Here is an 18,440-nt window from a genome sequence, read left to right as displayed (position 1 = left end):
AGAACCTGATAGAGCTTGAAAATGATAAAAGGGAAAGGGCCACAAGAGAAGGAGAACATCGTGACAACGTGTTCACACTATCCCTGAAGAGCTTTTCTCTTCCTCTCAAGCCAGAGCTCAGCCAGAATCTTGTTCGTTTTCGCAGCCATGTCATGGGCCTATCCTATATTTGGGCCGAGATGCACTTTGTCTGCCTTAGATCATTAGCGCAACTGCAAAGATACCGGCAATCGTCAGAGCCAGAGTAGGCGAGCCACCGACAGCCTGGGCTCCAGCTGTGATTGGGGCAGTAGTGGTGGCGGCGCTGCCACTGGAACTGCTGCTAGTGTCGGAGCCAGAGGTCTCCGCTGAGGAGGGGCTCGAGTTTGTGGCTGTAGGCAAGACAGCATCCGTGGGGGAGTCGGTTACAACATCAGTTTCAGAGGCGCTCGCGGTGACATCCGGTACAATAGTGGTTCCAGGAATGCTAGCAATGATGTCAGGCATATCCACGGTTCCGGAGGCACTTGCAATGGGGTCAGGCACTACAGTGGTTCCAGGAATGCTAGCAATGATGTCAGGCGTATCCACAGTTCCAGCGGTAATGCTAGGCAGAACATCGGTTCCGGACAAGCTTTCAGCAATGTCGGTAACCTCAGGAGCAACTACTTCCGTCTCAGTCAGGAGAGAGCCAGTGTCGTCCGTTGCACGCTTCTTATGGGCATAACTCTTGCTATCTCCCGGCACCGTCGTGGTGGTGTACAGGGTGGTGGGCTCGCTGGACTTGGTCCACTTACTGCCTGGGATAGAAGCCCAGTTGGTCTTGGTCACGGTGACAATAACGGGAGGTGCGGTGTAGTCCTTGTCGTAGCCTGGGACCTTGCTGGTCTCGGTGACGTGCACAGTGGTGGTCAGAGTGGTTGGCGCAACATCAGTCCAGGTCTTGGCCTTGGTGTACGTGAGGGTCTTGTAGTCGGTCTGGTACACGGTCACAGTGGTATTCTCGGCAACGGTGGTGGTCGTAGCCACAAGGCAGGTAGTGGTAGTGTACAGATCGGTCTGCTTGGTGACGGTTGTGCCGTAAGTCACGTACTCAATCACTGTGGTAGGCACAGTAACAGTGGATGTCTTGTACTTGGTCTGGACCACGTAGTCAGTCTCACCGCCGACAAAGTTGGTCTTGGTGGTCGCCGCAAATTCGGTGACGACGGCAGTGGCCTCGACGTCCTTGGTATGGGTGACATCTGGAAGCTCAGAGGTAACAACAACAGTGTGAGGTACAGTGGTCTCAATCGTCACCTGCTTGGTGTAGGTCTTGTAGATAGTCTCGCCGTTCTCGACAGTGTACGAAGTTACGGGAACGTTCTTGGTCAATACCACGGTGTCGTACTCCTTAATAACAGAAGTCACATCAGGAAGCTCAGAGGTGACCAGGACAACGTGAGGGATGGTGGTCTCTACAGTGACCTGCTTGGTGTAAGTCTTGTAGATGGTCTCGCCGTTATCAACAATGTACGAGGTCACGGGAATGTTCTTGGTCAAAACCACCGTGTCGTACTGCTTGACGACAGAGGTCACGTCGGGCAGCTCAGAGGTGACGACAACAGTGTGGGGTACGGTAGTCTCAATCGTCACCTGCTTGGTGTAGGTCTTGTAGATGGTCTCGCCGTTATCAACAGTGTACGAAGTCACAGGGACGTTCTTGGTCAGCGTGATAGTGTCATACTTCTCCACGACGGAAGTCACATCAGGAAGCTCAGAGGTGACGACAACAGTGTGAGGTACGGTGGTCTCAATCGTCACCTGCTTGGTGTAGGTCTTGTAGATGGTCTCGCCGTTATCAACAGTGTACGAAGTCACAGGGACGTTCTTGGTCAGCGTGATTGTGTCATACTTCTCCACGACAGAAGTCACATCAGGAAGCTCAGAGGTGACGACAACAGTGTGAGGTACGGTGGTCTCAATCGTCACCTGCTTGGTGTAGGTCTTGTAGATGGTCTCGCCGTTCTCAACAACGTACGAAGTCACAGGGACGTTCTTGGTCAGCGTGAGGGTGTCATACTTCTTCACGACAGAAGTCACATCAGGCAGCTCAGAAGTCACAACGGACGTCACGGGAATAGTGACCACCTCGGTCTTGAAGACAGTGTAGGTCTTGTAGATGGTCTCGCCGTTGATAACCGTGGTTGACACAGTGGGTATTTCCTTGGTGGAGGTGACTGTCTGCCACTGCGTCACGCCTTGGGTCACGTCAGGGCCCTTGCTAGTGACGACCTTGGTCACGGGCACAACCTGGGTCTGTGTGGTGAACTTGGTGTATGTATTGTACACGGTCTTTCCATCAACGACAACAGTTGAGACTACAGGAATCTTCTTGGTCTCGGTGATCGTCTTCCACTGGTCGACGTGCTGGGTGACGTCAGGGCCCTTGCTAGTGACGACCTTGGTCACAGGCACAACCTGGGTCTGTGTGGTGAACTTGGTGTATGTATTGTACACAGTCTTTCCATCAACGACAACAGTGGAGACTACAGGAATCTTCTTGGTCTCGGTTATCGTCTTCCACTGGTCGACGTGCTGGGTGACGTCAGGACCCTGGCTAGTGATGACCTTGGTGAAGGGGACAGTCAGGACCTCAGTGGTGTACTTCGTGTATGTGTTGTACACGGTCTTGCCATCAACAACAAAAGTTGAGACTACAGGCACCTTGTGAGTCTCAGTCACGGTCTTCCAGGCAGTTGCATGCTCAGTGACGTCCGGGGCCTTGTCAGTCACGACCTTGGTCTCAGGGACCTTGGTGATAATGGTCGAAGTGGCCGTGTAAGTCACTGTCTCAGTCTTGCCGCCAACCAACGTTGTCTTGGTCACGGGGATCTTCTTGGTGTAAGTTGTTAACACGAGGGTGTTGGCAACCGCAGTCACATCGGGCAGAGTGGCTGTTTCATAGACGGTTGTAGGGACCTTTGTGACAACGGCCGACGTGGTGGTGTAGGTCGAAGTCACCGTTGACCCGCCCTTTGTGATCGTCTCGGTGACGGGGCAGACAGTGGTCTATTGAGAGGTTAGTATTTCTCCCCAGCGCCGCTAAAAAAAACATCAAGGTTTCCGGCCGGCCTCTTACATAAGTGAGCTCCACCTCAGTGGTAGTGCCAACGGTCGTGTCCGGATGATGAACAGTAACAGTCTTGTCATCGCCCTTGGTAACAGTGATAGTTGAAGTAGTGAGGGTGGTCCAGACCTTGGTCCTATACAAAAGAAAGATGTACTGTCAGCAAGGGCTACGATTCTACCCAAGGCTTTTCCTAGTTTTTGGGGTATACTCACGATCCTCCCCACGTCACGGTGTTAGTCACCGGGCAGACAGTTGTCATCTCGTACGTGGTCGCTGTGATGGCCTGCTTGGGGCTGTCATGGCCAGAGCCACCTCCTTTAGCGGCCGAAGCCGACAGTGCAAGGCCCAGAAGACCCAGAGAGAACCTCATTGTGTTTTCTTTTTAGGTGAAGAAGAGGAGAGAGAAGAAGGAAGTAAGACAAAGAATGCAATGGGAAAACCGCGCGAGCTGAGGCAGATCACACACAAGGGCTTGAGAAAGGCGAGTCTTAGCTGCGGTGGTGAGGAGAGAGGAGGGAGAGAAACAGGACATGAGATTTGCGAGACTTGCGTAGCTTATATGCTTTGGTCTGACTTAGCTTAGCCTCTTCTTGCTTTACCAAGCAGACGTCGTATGTCAACCATGGGTCTATCAGGCTACGATCGGTTCTCTCCCACCTCGAAACTCTACTGGGTACGACGTCACACTCGCATGCAGTCCCAAATCCAGGCATAAACTCCGTTCACACTAGCTGCAGACTGTAGCATTCATCTTCTTGCCCTGATTTGCCCTAGAACAAACGACAAGCAAGCCATCTCTGACGTGATTTCTAGCACAGCTCAGATAGACAGGCCGTGGCTGTTGCGCAGGGCAGAAATGACAACAGGTCAACCCAGTATCAAGATGTGCCAAAAGGTCAAGAAGGCCAAGCCAACAGCATGCAGTACACCCGCACATCCCCACCTCTCGATATGGATACGAATGCTATTTCGTCTCTTTTCCAATCCAATCGCTCTAGGCATCTGTGGTGCCCTATTGCTGGCTTCTTTCTTTTCGTTTCCCCAGCTCACAAGTGAAAAGGCTCTTGGCTTCTTGCCTTGCCTCGTTCTCCTCTTCCTTTCATACCCTTCTTCCTCTCTATTTCTTTGCATTCTTTTTGTCCGCGCGTCCTGATCATCTTGCTGCTACCCCACACATGTTTTGTCTTTTCTGCAGCTCCGTAGCCCAGCCTTCTTTCCCTCTCTCCGTCTTATGTGAGCCGTGTGCAAAAGCAAAAGAAACAGCCAAAGTCGCCCGCATAGCTATTTTGCCAAGCCTTTCTAGTATGTCAACCAAACTTCGAGAGGGCGAAGCTTGGGTGCGTCGTGATGGGTTGACGCTGCATCTGGAGTCTTGGCTGTAGTCTAACCAGCTAAGTCTCCGTGTGTGGCGGCTGACATGCAAGGCCTGTGTTCTGACCTGTTTTTTGTAGCCCGTCGTGCTATGTGAAAACAGAATGGTACAGGCACAAAATGCGCATACAAAAGTTTGGTTTGTGGTCATGTTTGTTTGGAGTGGCTAGTCTTTTCTCCTGAACTCAACCAAACACAGGCCATAACCCAGTAGCAAGAAGCGGGAAAGCCGGAGCGGAGTGGGAGAACCAGACTCACAGAGGACATTGCTTGAGCTTAGGAGTACAGATATGGGGCGTTGGGCATTGCCCCCCATGCAGCAGCTGACTATTCCTTAGCACACGCAGGATTCAGTTCAAGGGCAGCGAGAGACACAAACAGAGACAAAATACAGAGACATACATGGACTTAGACGTACCCTCGATGCTACAGAGACGGTCACCTATCTATTTCCACTTTCCGCCCTACTAGCTTACCTTGAGCCTAGACTAGGCCCAGAGAGGCCCGATAGAGGAATCCCCTCAGCGATAGCTACACTGCAGATCCCGTCAGCCTTACATCGGACGCGGGTCTCCGCTTTTCTCCTCTCCGAGTAGAGTCTCTTAAGCTTGAAAGCTAAAGGGCCTCTTTGATAAAAAAGAGGAGAGGAGAGGAAACTATCGGACAGGTGTGTTTTCTTCCCCAAGACTGGCCCCGAAAGGATGCACCACCCGCTCACTTATTTACACCAGCCGTTCGAGCGAGCGTACTCGATGCAACGCGGGCTAAGTGTTCAGGTTATTTGTATTCTCTTTACCACTTAGCAAAGGATGGGCGAAACATGCAGTGCTGTTGGAGAAGCCTTTGTCGTCACAGCTGGTAGGTTGTATCTTTCAAATGCACATGCATTAGTCGTTGTCACTGTGCATCTGCATATACGGCCAGGCTGGAGGGGAAGAAGGGGCGGGATAGGGTAAAAAGGGACAAAAGAAAGAAACAAGAAAAGAAAACGCACATAGTAAGCAGGCAAAGAGGAAGGAACAACCAAGGGAGTAGCCAGCGAATAGCCTTCACGTGTGCTTCTATCGTGTATGCAATGTCTCAGATGATAAAAATAGAATAAAATAGAGGACGGCTAAATGAATGTGAAAAACCTGCGCATCCAAGCTGGGCGTATGACCGAAGGCTTCGATGTTAGGGGTCTATTTTGTGCTTGTGTCACCACGTAGTCATGCTGTCATCTCGGCGTTGGGCAAGGCCAGCTATTTTCTAACCCTAATAATACAGGAAGCAGTTGCTGTATGAAGCTTGCGAAGGATTTCGACCTCGAGACCGAGGTAGGGTTGGTTCCACTCCACGTCTTGTGTTACATACATGTCCTATTATTTGAGTTTTTGAGGAGCGGATCATTCAGCCTCACGTGTATGCACTGCTTATTCTTTTAACGCATGATGTTTGTATTAGGAAGGTTATTTGCGGGCTAGGAACGAGCGGGAAGGAGATCGACGAGTGAGCAAGAAATTAGGCAAAGAAGCTTCTTTTCAATGCTTACTAGCAGATTAGGAAAAGGCGTGGTGTGTCTGTCCATGGCTAGGGGAAACGAGGGGGGGAGGGGGGCATATCTCGCAACAAGTGAACAAAAAGGAGCGCCCAAATAGCATTGGAGAACTGGAAACAGCAAGCGGGAAATACAAACAGATGCCAAAAAGACGCCTTGGGGATATGTCCAAAGTACCACGAGGCAGTTAAAACGTCTATATTTCACTCTCGTCATACGTGTGCATGTGCAATTACATGTACAGGAGCACCAGCCTCCTTAGTCCTGCGGGGCGCTCGCCACACAAACAAACAAGAAATAAAGAAGCACAAGAGGCCAAAACGCCAAAAAAAATGGAAACAAAAAAAGGCAGACTCAGGTCCCTCCATCTTTCTTTTCAAGCACGTTCTTGACGCACTAACACTGCCTCACTCAAGCCACTCTTCTTTTCTTGATCGCTGCTTGCCATATCGCTAGGCGAGCGCTGGCTCTTACACGCAATTTCGGCCTCGGCTTCCGCATCATCTGCGATATCGGCGTTAAGCTCTTGGATGGGTGGGGCACCAAAGACCCTCAGCAGGACAAACATAACTAGGCTACTAAGGATGCTCATGCACAGAATGCCGACCATAGCCAAGTTGCTTTTGCGAAAGCGGTAGGGCCCCGGCTTGGCATCGTCATCCCAGCCAGTGTACAGGCCATATGTCGTAGTGATGCTGCCAAGATTTCCTAGTCCAGATACCACAGCAGTAGCTGCCGCCACACCAATATCGCCGTGGCGTTTCTGGAAAATCTGCGTAGTCCATGCCATACAAATGGGAATAGTCGGCCCAAGGCCAAAACCGACCATCAACAGGCCGCTGTAACGTGCCCAGCCGTTTTCCATGGCAAATGTGGTGGTGAGAAGGCCGGCAATTTGGATACACGCGCCACCAACAAAGAAAAAGGGCCGGTATTGGCGGTAACGATCCGACAAGGGCACGACCAGCAGGATGGAACACAGGTCGATGATCCAAATAGGCGCAACTAGCAGCGACACAACGATTGTACTGGCGCTGGGCTGGATTGAGGCAATTATGACGGACCCGTAGAGCTGAGTGCCAATGCCCACACCCACTACGCCAAAATACATGAGCATTAATGGCCACAGCCGCCAGTCAATCAGCACACGGCCTAGGTCATGGAGCTTCCATCGCCGTGTGTGGTAGACGCGGCGTAGGTCTTGGTAGTGTATCTGTGCATCTCGGCCCGTCAGAGCCTCAGGGGTTGCGGGGATGAAGCGCACAAAGCCCTTGCGCAGCCGCGCCTGGCCAGGCACCAAGGGCCGGTCAGGCAGCCACCACAACAGTGATACGCCAACGGCTGTAGTCACAAACCCCCACAACAGAAACATCCACTGAAACCCAGCCAGTCCCCCTATACCATCCATTTTCTGGAAGCCAGCCGAGACCAGGCCTACAACGGCCGCTGAGGCCTGGGCTGCGGTATAGTACATACCAATGCGCTTGCCGCTATGCGATGGCGGATAGAACATGGTCAAATAGAAAGCCATGCCCGACCACATGCCGGCAATCACGGCACCCAGCAAAAACCGGAGTAGCTTGAGACTCCAGGCATCCTGGACAGCAGCAAAACAGGTGCCAATTATTCCAGTGGCAGTTACAATTCGGGCCATCCACACGCGGGGACTGAACCGCGTCATGACGAGATTGGATGGGACGTCAAAGATGGTGTAGGCAATATAGAACAATGCCAAGGCAGTAGAAGTGTCCTTCGAAGTCAGCTCCAGCTCGCTCATCAGATCATGGCCTTCCTTCCGGTTCATAGTCTGCGCAACACCTATGTTGGAGCGAATGCCGGAGCACAAGAAAAAGAGGGCCCAGAAAGCTGAGCAGAGAGATAGGGTTAGCATAGAGAAGATGGTGTTACTAAAGCGCAAGAGGACAAGCCTACCTGGGATAATGCGCCAGTCAAGCCGGCGGTACATGCGCTCGGCCTCTTCGGCGGAATATTCCACCGTTGGCAGGCTTTTGGCATGGTCTGCAGAAACAAGAGGTGCTGGCTTGGCTGCAGGCTCAGGGTCCGCTTGGGGACCGCGGATGGACAAGGACATGGCTTGCAAGAAGAGGAAGAGTGTAGATTAAGAAGAAGATGGTGAAGAGGAGGAGGTAGAAGACGAGAGAAGGGGAAGGGGCGGGTCAATAAAAGGGAGAGTGAGTGAAGGTTGAAACGGTGACTAAGGGACAATTAGAACAAAGGATCGCCATTATTTTTCTCAATAACCGCTGCTCATTACAAATCACAGCCAGACACAGGGCAAAACAGAGGCCGTGAATATGCCAGGAAATAGTATAAAAGTCGATGAAGATATCAAAAGAAAGTACGCGCGCGCGATGAGTTGTTTGCGTCAGGAAAAATGGGAATGAACCGAGACAAAGCAGAGAACGAGGAAAGAAAATGATCTGAGCTTTCCTTATTACAGGCAATATATGGCCGATGATGGAGGAGCGGAAGCAAGGCTTACTACCGACTGAGTGTGCAGAGGTGACTGGCGTAGGGATAAAAAGGAAAAGAAAAAGAAAAAGAGAAGCAAGACTGGCGAGGACGGATAGTGAAGCAGGCCTTGAAAGCGTGCGAGCGAGATTATCAGAGCCAGCAAGCAGAGCAGCTCCATAGGAGGAAAAGGCAGTAGTGAGAGGAGAAGAACCACCGGAAGAAGGCAGTCAGAAGAAAGCCCTTGGCTGGAGTCATGCAAATGCCAGCGCTGCAGCCAGATCTTGCGAGCGCAGCCGAAGTTCCTGATATACGCACAACATCTCTCTAAGCTGGGCCGAACGCATGCGCCCTCTACAAACCTGCGCGTGCGTCTTTGACGTGATTGTCAGATCCAAGCAAGTGGAGATGCTAAAACGGACTAAAGCCCTCAAAAGTCTGATTGGCCGCCTGCCTAAAAATAACTCCCCCTCTCTAGGCGCTTTTTTCCCTATTAGCCCGGCAAAGGCCATGCTTCCTATAGCGGCGAGAGGAGCAGAGAGGGGAGAGCAAAGCCTTTGTAGACCGGATCGGTCCTGCCAGGTCCCGAGGTCTGGGTTGATAGGCACCACAGACAAGCCACTGATCAACAGCAGAAATAAGCTAGTAGTAGCATCTGTGGAAGAGGGCAAGGGGTCTTATCGATCTGTCGTTATTCATCCAGGGGTGCCACTACGCTTATAACCGCACATGCATAGTTTGGCGGATTCTTTTATTGTCACTGCGTCTAGGCGAATCCCTCTCCTTGGGTCTTCCAGAAGCGATGTAGAAAAAAGAGTATGGCTTAAAGTAAGCTATATATGCGAAGGAAAACTTCAACAAATGACATCGGTCAGAGCTTTCATATTCTATAGATACTAGCCACTCGTTATTTGCCCCCTTTTTTTCACAAAAATATTAATTTATTAAAAAAAATTCTGCTCTTTCCAAATGCGTTTTTTTAAGTGTTGCTAAGACTCGCTCTTTACGTCATTCATATTAATACGGTCTTGTGGTCTAGTGGTATGATTCTCGCTTAGGGTTAACCCTAAAGCACCGCATGCGAGAGGTCCCGTGTTCGATCCACGGCAAGACCCCTTTTTGCGGTCCCCCAGAGGGTGCTAGCCGCCCGGCGGCGCCTCAATATGAGGTCACGTGCACTTGTTGAGCCTCCGGTCATCGGCTGATTATCGGCTAATAAATCACAAAGGGTGCTTCACTCCTCCATCCATCGCAACAATTATTGACAGGAATTTGACCGTGATAATCATTTTTTCAGCACCGATCAATTATCACGAGATCTTGCAGCGTCATTAGTTGTTTGTTTTTGTTTATTTCTATTTCTCTTCGCACGGCTTCTTATTTTCTTATTCTTTTTTTCCCTCGCGATCAGACCCACAAGGTTTCACGATAGCTCGCCTTCCTACTGTGGCTAAAAATTGCCTGTTTCCCATCTGTTCTGCGTCTCTCTTCGGCCCGGCCCGGCCCATCCTATTGCTCTTGCCTTCTAGACCTCCGCAGTTTTTCGGCGCCCTGCATATGAGCGCCGGCTGTTTGCACTGTGGATCATTTTCTTTCACGGCATAATCGTGACGACCGACCTCCTCCTCCCTTTGGCCCCAACTCTTCCTTGGCCTCAGACTCATCTTTGTCGTCAGTTCCAGTACCCACCCCAGCTGCAGCTACGGAGCACCGACACTGGTACCGAAACCGGGACCAGCACGACATCCAGCACCAACATAGGCCGCCACCGGCTCCGTCGTCGGCCACGGGCTTAGTAGCAACCACGGCGGTCCCAGCTATCCACGCGCTGCTTTCGACGCCGTCGCCTGTTGGCTCGGCCGTCTCGCTCCATCCCCAGCAGCTGCAGCAGCACCCCCCACCCCACTCACATCCAACTTCGCACCCGCATGCGCCTCCAAGCTATCAGCCCTTACATCGTGGCAGCCATGGCGGCTCCCGCCTTTTGCCTGATCCGGTGCCGTCAAAGCCGCCCTCCAACCTTGGGCATAGCCTTGGGATTGGCCAAAGTTTTGGTCAAACCCCACATCATAACCACAATTATAACCAAATTCAAGTCCAGATCCAAAATCAACCCCATAGCCAATGCCAACATCAAACTCAAAACTACAACCACAATCAAAGCCATGTCCACAACCACAGCCACAACCACAGCTACAGCTACAGCCATAGTCACAGCAATAGTCACAACAACCACCATAACAGCCATCATGACACTCACCTCTTTAATGACCCCGAAGCTGAGTCAGATGTCTTTGCCTCCATAATGCCTGTGGCGTACGAACCGCGGCAGTTCATCCACGAGACTTCCTACTCATCTATAGCTGATAACGATCCTTCTGCTAGTCTTCCGGATCCTTATAGCAACGATGCCGTCCCTGATCTGTCATTTAATGTATCAGTTCCTGGACCGTCGCCCCCATTGCTCCCTGTCGAGGACCACGAGCGCAATATTATAGAAGAAGAGGCTGCCATGGCTATTGCCGTCTCTGTAGCCGAGCACGCTCACCTTGACCTGTCCACTGCTCCAATCCCAAACCTATCCATCGCTGCATTAGCAGGAATGCCAGCTCTGGCTGAACATACCGAGCTCCACCTGTCCGATCTCAAGAGCCCCGAGGCCGAGAGCAGAAGCCCGCATATAGAAGAGCCCGAAACCATGAACAATCGTGTAGATATTCAAGCAGAACCCGAGACTGAGCATGAGCCCGGGCCTGGGCCTGAGACTGAACTAGAACCTGAACACGAGCCTGGTCAGGAGCCCGAATCTGTTGGCGATGCTGGCGTCTCTAGCTCCAACGCCGACGCCGAAATTAACGAAGACGACGCGCTTGATGTTGACATGTTTCCGCAGCAGCAGATATTGACATCAAGTACGTATCCGTCTAGACCGCCTCTGAGCCCTGGTAAAGCCATGTTGCGTATGTGGCTCATAACAAAGCCAGAACGGGAGGTAGAAAAACAGAGTGACGGCAAGTATCACTGCACATATGAATATTGCTCGGATGCACAGCGGGCCTTTAATCGCAAATGCGAGTGGAAGTAAGTCTCCAACACCATTGGCCAATGTTTTTTTGTGTCTATTCCATTTTGCTGCTCAAGCCCCCCTCCTTTTCTTGTCTCTTGCTAACAGTCTACCTAAATAGCAAACATATGGACAAACATGAGCGTCCATATCGGTGCGATCAGCCTGGGTGCGACAAGCTTCCTGGTTTCACCTATTCGGGTGGCCTACTTCGCCACCAGCGTGAGGTTCACGGCAAACATGGCGGTCCAAAAAAAACTGTCAACTGCCCCCATCTATCTTGCAAGCGGCACACTGGCAAGGGCTTTTCACGCCAGGAAAACCTCAACGAGCACTTGCGTCGTGTGCACACGTCGGACACGTCTGGTATTGCCTCACCTCCCGACGAGGCACAGTCGCTTAGTGATGAAAGTGAGAAGGGTGGACTAGGCGACCTGCCAGCTGTCCGGAAGCGCCCAGCTCCTGGAAGCAGTACCGGAGTGGCTGCTAGCACTGGTGAGATTGATGCCGAGAATGCCGGCGGCGACGGAACGTCTTCAGATGAAGTCTTAGAGTTGCGTGAGCAGGTCAAGCGTCTTCAGCAAGAGAACCAGGATCTGCGTACGCAATTCCAACAGGAGCAGCTGTCTATGATGGCACAAATTACAGAGCTTCAGGGCGCATTGCGACTGAACAATGCTAGTTCAAATTCACCGCCGCCAGTGCTGTAAAAAAAGAGAGGCCCTTTCTTCTCTCCATCGCCTCTCCCTATTTCTTCTCTTCTTTGTCCATCTCCTTTGCATGAGGGTTAGAGTTCAATAGCTTGTCTATTGAGGGGCCTTTTCATTCCGCGCCAAAAACGATAGCATTGATAACCTCCCCGTGTCTGTTTTTCATTTCTCTTTCTATTCGTCAGTTGCGCAAACGCCATGCGACGTATAAAATACTTTCTTGTGGCCTTGTATTATTATTATTCATCTCTGCCTTTCTCGTTCTCTCATGTAAGCGGTAGGCTCGCTCTTCAGCAAGCTTCTCACTACTACTACCCTCACGACTACAGCCTCTATTTCCGATTCTTTTTTGTCTTCATTGCTCTGCTGCCTCCACTACAGATACCATTTGCTTCATTTCCATCTTTGTTCTGCCCTCTCTTCTCTTTCTACTTTTTTTACCACAAAAAAACGCACCATCTCCTCTTTCTGGACCTTGAGACGACCCAGTTTAAACGCTTTTGCTTTTTATTCCCTTCATCTTCGTTTAACTCTGATCTTCGTTTCCCGCCTATGTAGGCGGAGTCCCCTGTATATCAATTATCAACTGATCAATCTCAATATTTCATGAATCACGTAACAAACAAGGCTAAGCAGAAGAAGTGCCACGGCCATCGTAACGTAGTATGGCGCAAGAAGCTTTAAGTCACAGGACAACTGAGTTCTTGCTCTAAACATCCTCAAGATAGCTTTTAACCCTTATTCCGTTGCTCTGGCGACTAAGGGCTCCCTTCGTACTGTGGCCTTAAAAAATCCTCGGGCGCCGTTGCTGATCCAGATAACTTCTCCATCTTGGATCGAGTCAACATGCACTGTGTCTTGGACAGCAAAGCCTCTATAACCTACGTGTTAGTCATACTCTCTTCGGGCATAATATCTGTAGCCATGGTTCTCTCAGTATTCTCCCCACTGCCTCAGCACAACTTACTGCTCTAGAGCCCATCGCCTTGTTGTACCGTCCTGCCCACCGGCACCAAGATGATCCTGATACGCAGCTGGGATTGGTGGTGTCACCCAACGGCCTCCACGCCAGAAAAAGGGTGTCGTAATACTTCCCTCCATGACCTCACCACGGTTATTCATGATTAGAACTTCTGCTGAATCGCCGGCTGTGATGCCCAGCCGCCCACGTGCTGCATTGTACATATCTCGCTTTGTCGTCTTGTAGTGCGTGAATGGTGACGCCTCCGTGGCACACGTGTCTAGATGTACTGTGAACGACGGCAGAGCAACCTCAGTTAGTGCAGCACTTGTTACTGGTGCTAATGCCGGTGTCGCAAACTCGCTAGGGTACAAGTCCTCTAAAGTGGCCGGGCCGACATCACGAAGCACAGCCTTGAGAGAACCGTCACGCAAGAGCTCGAGCCGGACGGCCTGAGCACGGTCCTGAGCCCCAGCATCCTGCACAGCGGCGTCAATAATACTGGCAAGATTAGCAAGTCCGCCCGGCCCACTGATTGTATCGCGAGCCGTGTTCCAGACCCAGTGAGTAGCAGCGCGGTTCAGGCGATCACGGTGGAAGTCGAGCATGTAGTGCCGTGAGCGGTGGGTAGAGTTCCAGGCGGCATGGGGGAAGTCGGGATTCTGATAGGCAGCCTCCAGGAGAGGATCGTAACGGATGGAAGAAATGATGTTAAATTCTTCAGCCATACTGTGGGTGCGCGTGTTTATGGGTAAGAAACATAAGATCGAGAGATTATAAGTCGAGAATGTAATGATGTAAGTCACAGAATCAAAGCTGTGTATTATGCATGTACCCGATGTAGTGACGAACCTTTTGAGGGCTTCAGTACATGCATACAACTGAGTGAGGACTTACAGAAACCCTTCTTTAGCTCCTTCTTTTCTCTTTTTGCACCAGGGCTGAAACAATCCAAGAAGACAGGGAATGTAATTACTTTCTTTGTTTTGTTTCGTCTGGGAAAGGTTCCTCTCCAAAATGCGCAAGAAACAAAACACAAGGCTGAACGAAAAAAAAAAAAAAAAAAAAAAAAAAAAAAAAAAAACGAAGCTACAGAAAGCTAATGCCCCTCCCTCGAGATGGCGCTTATCTTGATTTGCAAGGTGCCGAACAGGGCAGCTGCCTGCACTACTCACTACACGTGTAAAGCCAAATGGGGGTTGGAACATAGAACTTCAGATGAGGGGTTGGGGTTATTGGGAAAAGCTTCTTTTCTTGTTGGAGACCAAATTGGAAATAAAGCTTGTTTACAGCAATGAGGCCTCGAATTTTTTGTTCTTTTATTATAATTATTAATAAGTAGCAGGTGGTGTGATATAGCAGAGCGCTAAGGAAAGTGGCTGGTTATCAGTTGATTTGATTGTGAAATTATGATATATGTAATGCGCTTCAAGTTTCCATTGCTTGTAGCCAACGAAAAAGAACTATGGGTATCTAGGCGGAAGGAGCAATTGTTGTCTTAGATATATGGAAATATCCCAATGGGTTTCTATGTAGAAGAGCAGGAATTAATTGGAAAATGAAGGACGAAAACTCTGCAGCCTCCCAAGTTGACAGCATAAGGTGGATAGAGAGACGAGAGGTAGTAGTTGCGATAAAGCATGGCCGTGAACAGCAAGCTTGCAAAGGCTTATGGCTTGTGCTCCACCGTTTTGGGGTCAGTTCATGCATCAGCCCACAAGCCAAAAATGAATAGATACATATAGCCCTGGCGGTTCATCTGCCAACCTGATTTTTTCGGACTTTGCTTCTTCGATAACTCGACTTTTTTTCCTTGCTCGTCTGCTGCTTGCAGAAAGATAGAAAACGAAAGACGAAAAGCTCCGTTCTAAAACTTCCATATTTGCTCCGCTTGAAAACGATTTCCCGCAAGTTGTCTTCTGGCTGCCCTTTTTCTTCTTTCTCACTCCACGTTCTCAATTGGCTTGTCTCGTCGGCTGCTCTTGCCGTCTGGATCTTGTCTTTATCCGATTTCCCCAGAAACTTCCTTCTTTGGCGGCTTTTTCTTTCAGCCTTTTGCACTGCTTTTTTTGTCAGCCTTGTCTCGCCCACTTTTGAATCAACTTCGTGTGATTTTTTTTAAATAAAAGGGAAAAAAACCTTTTTTATTATCACCCATTAAGTCTCTCAGCCTTGCCATTCACCCTCATCTCAACGGTTTCTATCTCCGTTTAATTTTCCCTTGGCCTCCTTGATTAGTCAAGAGTCTCGTCTTCTTTTCTCCCCTTTCTGTCCCCTTCTCCCCGCTCTCCAAGCTTCTACTCTCCATCTCTTTTCATCTCCCCCCCCCCCCCAGAACCCTTCTCTTTCTTTTGCTCTTGAAGTCGCCAATCATTTCCCGAGCCCGAAATGTCCCTGCCGTCGCCATCTTCGGCCCCGCCCCTCCGGCCGATCCTTTCCATTCCCGCTTCGCAGGCGTCCCCATCGGTATGGGACCGGATATCGTCGTGGGTGTCGGAGAACAAGGTGGCTGTGTACACGATAGCTGGTGTCGTGGTAGTAGTTACAGGAGCTGGAGTGGTGTACTATAACAGCACAAGCGATCCGGTATGTCTTGTGATTCCGAGGGTCTTAACAGGGCCCGCAATACCCTGCGTCATCGTACCATGTCATAATGTCATAAGGTCGCCAATACTAACCCAATTGTCTTTTTTCCTTCCTTTTCTTCCCCTGTAATAGAAGCCCGCCAAGCTCACTAAAAAGGACCGCAAGCGTCTTCGCGATGCTGCCAAAAGTGAAAAGTCCAAGAAGTCTGATGGTTCTTCGGCCCGTTCAGCAACTTCCTCTTCAGCCCCCTCCGCTTCCGTAACTGCCGCCGATGACGACCTGCCCGAAGTCACCGAGGCCTCGCTGGCCGGCCTCTCGGCCTCGACACGCAAGGAGTATGCAGACCGGCTCAAGAAGGCCGGGAACAAAGCTTATGGCGACAAGAACTATACACGCGCTATTGACCTGTACACTCGTGCCATTCTTTGCAAGTCCGACGACTCTATCTTCTACAGCAACCGTGCTGCCTGCTACAGTGCCCGGAATGAATGGGACAAGGTCATTGAAGACACTACGGCTGCTATTGCCATTGACTCACAGTATGTCAAGGCCCTCAACCGCCGTGCCCACGCCTACGATAAGACTGGCCGCTATCGCGAGGCTCTACTAGACTACACCACTTCGTGCATCATCGACAACTTCCGCAGCCAAGCCAATGCCGAATCTGTCGAGCGCCTGCTTCGCCGTGTAGCCGAAGACAAGGCTAAGGAAATGATGGCTGCCCGATCGGAACATCTACCATCCCATACCTTTGTGCGAAACTACTTGCAGAGCTTCCGCACAAAGCCCCGTCCTGCCGGTCTGGAGGATTCTGTCGAGCTGTCCAGGGACACTGGCAAGGGCCAGCTGCAGTTGGGTCTTTTGTCGCAGGAGAAGCGTACTGCCGAGGGCTACGAGGAGGCGAGACAGGCCTTTGAGAAGGCTCTGCAGCTAGGCGATCTAGGCGATTACGAGGCTTTGGCCTACAACATGCGTGGCACCTTCAGATGTCTAGTTGGCAAACACGAGGAGGCTATGGAAGACGTCACTAAGAGCATTGAACTGGATGATTCCATGACGCAAAGTTACATTAAGCGGGCGAGCATGAATCTGGAGCTAGGTGAGGCTTTCCCTTTGCGCCATATGTTTAGTTGCATGATATCCCCTTTCCCCTAGCACTAACTTGACTAACTGTCTATTACTTCCATTCCCACTAGGCCGTCCTGAGGAAGCCACCGCCGATTTCCAGACTGTCGCTGCCAAAGACCCCAATGACCCCGATGTCTACTATCATCGCGCTCAGTTGCACTTCATCAAGTCAGAGTTCAACGAGGCGGCCAAGGACTACCAGAAGAGCATCGACCTTGACCGTGACTTTATCTTCTCGCACATCCAGCTGGGAGTCACCCAGTACAAGATGGGCTCTGTGGCGTCGTCGATGGCCACCTTCCGCCGTTGCGTCAAGAATTTCCCCGATGTGCCCGATGTCTACAACTACTACGGCGAGCTGCTCCTCGACCAGGGCAACTTCAATGAGGCTATTGAAAAGTTTGACGAGGCCATCAAAATTGAGAAGTCAGCCTCGCCTATGTCTATGAACGTGCTGCCGCTTATCAACAAGGCATTGGCTATTTTCCAGTGGAAACAGGACTTTGCCGAGGCCGAGGGCCTGTGCCAGAAGGCGCTAATTAGTAAGTTCCTTTCTTTTTTGTCATCTTCCTCTGTCTTACTAGCTTTGTATCCCAAAGTTCCCTTTGTACTTCAGTTATGACTAACCATGTGATCTCTCCTGTAATAGTTGATCCTGAGTGTGATATCGCTGTTGCCACCATGGCCCAGCTTCTGCTGCAGCAAGGCAAAACTGTCGAAGCCCTCAAATACTTCCGCCGTGCTGCTGAAATCGCTCGCACCGAAGGCGAGATTGTTAACGCGCTTTCCTATGCCGAGGCCACGTCAACCCAGCTGGAGGTGCAGGAGAAGTACCCCGAACTGGCTGCCAAGTTAGCCATGATGAACCCTGGTGCTGCGGCTGCACTCAAGTAGACTCATCAAAACAAGAAGAAGAAAAAAGGAATACAAATTCAGTCTTTTCTTGTGCGGAAGAGAAGCAGAAATAAAACTTGAAGGGTACAAAAAGAAGGTTAGCGGGTTCTCTTTTTATTACTCCTCATGGTTGCCACGAGCAACACGACACGACACAAGGGCCTCAGAGAAAGAAGAAAAACAAGAAACATGGGTGCTCTACTCTACATAGAGAACAAGATATGAAGAACGCATGATGTGGTGCCGTGCTTTTGTCTTTTTTTTTTCTGCCCTTATCTCACCTCCGTCGTAGCGTACACAATGCGGGGGGCTGCTCTCCTTTTTGCTTCATATGTTGCCTGCTTTTTTCTGTTTCTTCCCCCTTTCTGTCATCTGTCATCTGTCGTGTACCATTCTTCTTTCTTCCTGGGTTTTAGTTGCCCTCGTTTCTCTTCCCCTCCCTCTGCCCTTGCTTTTCTGATCCTCCACCCTGGAACCGATCCTGTACAATATCTGTAGCTCTTCACGGTCTTTCTTTCCCATTCTTCTTTCTCCGGTTGTCTTTTTTATTGGTTCATCTACGTCTTTTTTTTTTTTCTCTTTCCTCATCTTGTTATCTTGATTTTGTTAATGGATTTTCATGGGCT

The 18,440-nt window shown here is 50.5% G+C and overlaps 5 protein-coding genes across 5 annotated transcripts; 2 read left to right on the top strand and 3 right to left on the bottom strand.

Moving 5' to 3' along the window:
• Positions 1-195: 195 nt before the first annotated feature.
• On the bottom strand, positions 196-3,461 carry HOO65_030648 (Repetitive proline-rich cell wall protein; the record flags this gene model as incomplete). Its single annotated transcript, XM_071001832.1, has 3 exons — positions 196-3,030; positions 3,101-3,224; positions 3,304-3,461. The coding sequence occupies 3 exons, from the start codon at positions 3,459-3,461 to the stop codon at positions 196-198; spliced, it is 3,117 nt and encodes a 1,038-aa protein (XP_070860327.1).
• A 2,914-nt stretch (positions 3,462-6,375) lies between these two features.
• HOO65_030647 (MFS transporter) lies at positions 6,376-8,091 on the bottom strand (the record flags this gene model as incomplete). Its single annotated transcript, XM_071000463.1, has 1 exon — positions 6,376-8,091. One exon carries the CDS (start codon positions 8,089-8,091, stop codon positions 6,376-6,378), a length of 1,716 nt encoding a protein of 571 aa, XP_070860326.1.
• A 2,685-nt stretch (positions 8,092-10,776) lies between these two features.
• Positions 10,777-12,245, top strand: HOO65_030646 (C2H2 transcription factor; the record flags this gene model as incomplete). Its single annotated transcript, XM_071002174.1, has 2 exons — positions 10,777-11,552; positions 11,657-12,245. The coding sequence occupies 2 exons, from the start codon at positions 10,777-10,779 to the stop codon at positions 12,243-12,245; spliced, it is 1,365 nt and encodes a 454-aa protein (XP_070860325.1).
• Positions 12,246-12,983: 738 nt separating this feature from the next.
• HOO65_030645 (aminodeoxychorismate lyase) lies at positions 12,984-13,934 on the bottom strand (the record flags this gene model as incomplete). Its single annotated transcript, XM_071002322.1, has 2 exons — positions 12,984-13,119; positions 13,213-13,934. 2 exons carry the CDS (start codon positions 13,932-13,934, stop codon positions 12,984-12,986), a joined length of 858 nt encoding a protein of 285 aa, XP_070860324.1.
• Positions 13,935-15,594: 1,660 nt separating this feature from the next.
• HOO65_030644 (Mitochondrial import receptor subunit tom-70) lies at positions 15,595-17,814 on the top strand (the record flags this gene model as incomplete). Its single annotated transcript, XM_071001962.1, has 4 exons — positions 15,595-15,792; positions 15,925-16,891; positions 16,989-17,462; positions 17,570-17,814. 4 exons carry the CDS (start codon positions 15,595-15,597, stop codon positions 17,812-17,814), a joined length of 1,884 nt encoding a protein of 627 aa, XP_070860323.1.
• Positions 17,815-18,440: the final 626 nt, after the last annotated feature.

Source organism: Ceratocystis lukuohia, assembly GCF_044167205.1.
Source record: "Ceratocystis lukuohia strain C4212 chromosome Unknown Supercontig3_pilon, whole genome shotgun sequence".
Classification (NCBI taxonomy): Eukaryota; Fungi; Ascomycota; class Sordariomycetes; order Microascales; family Ceratocystidaceae; genus Ceratocystis; species Ceratocystis lukuohia.
The sequence above is the reverse complement of the archived record's forward strand: the minus strand, read 5'-3'. Positions and strand labels throughout refer to the sequence as shown.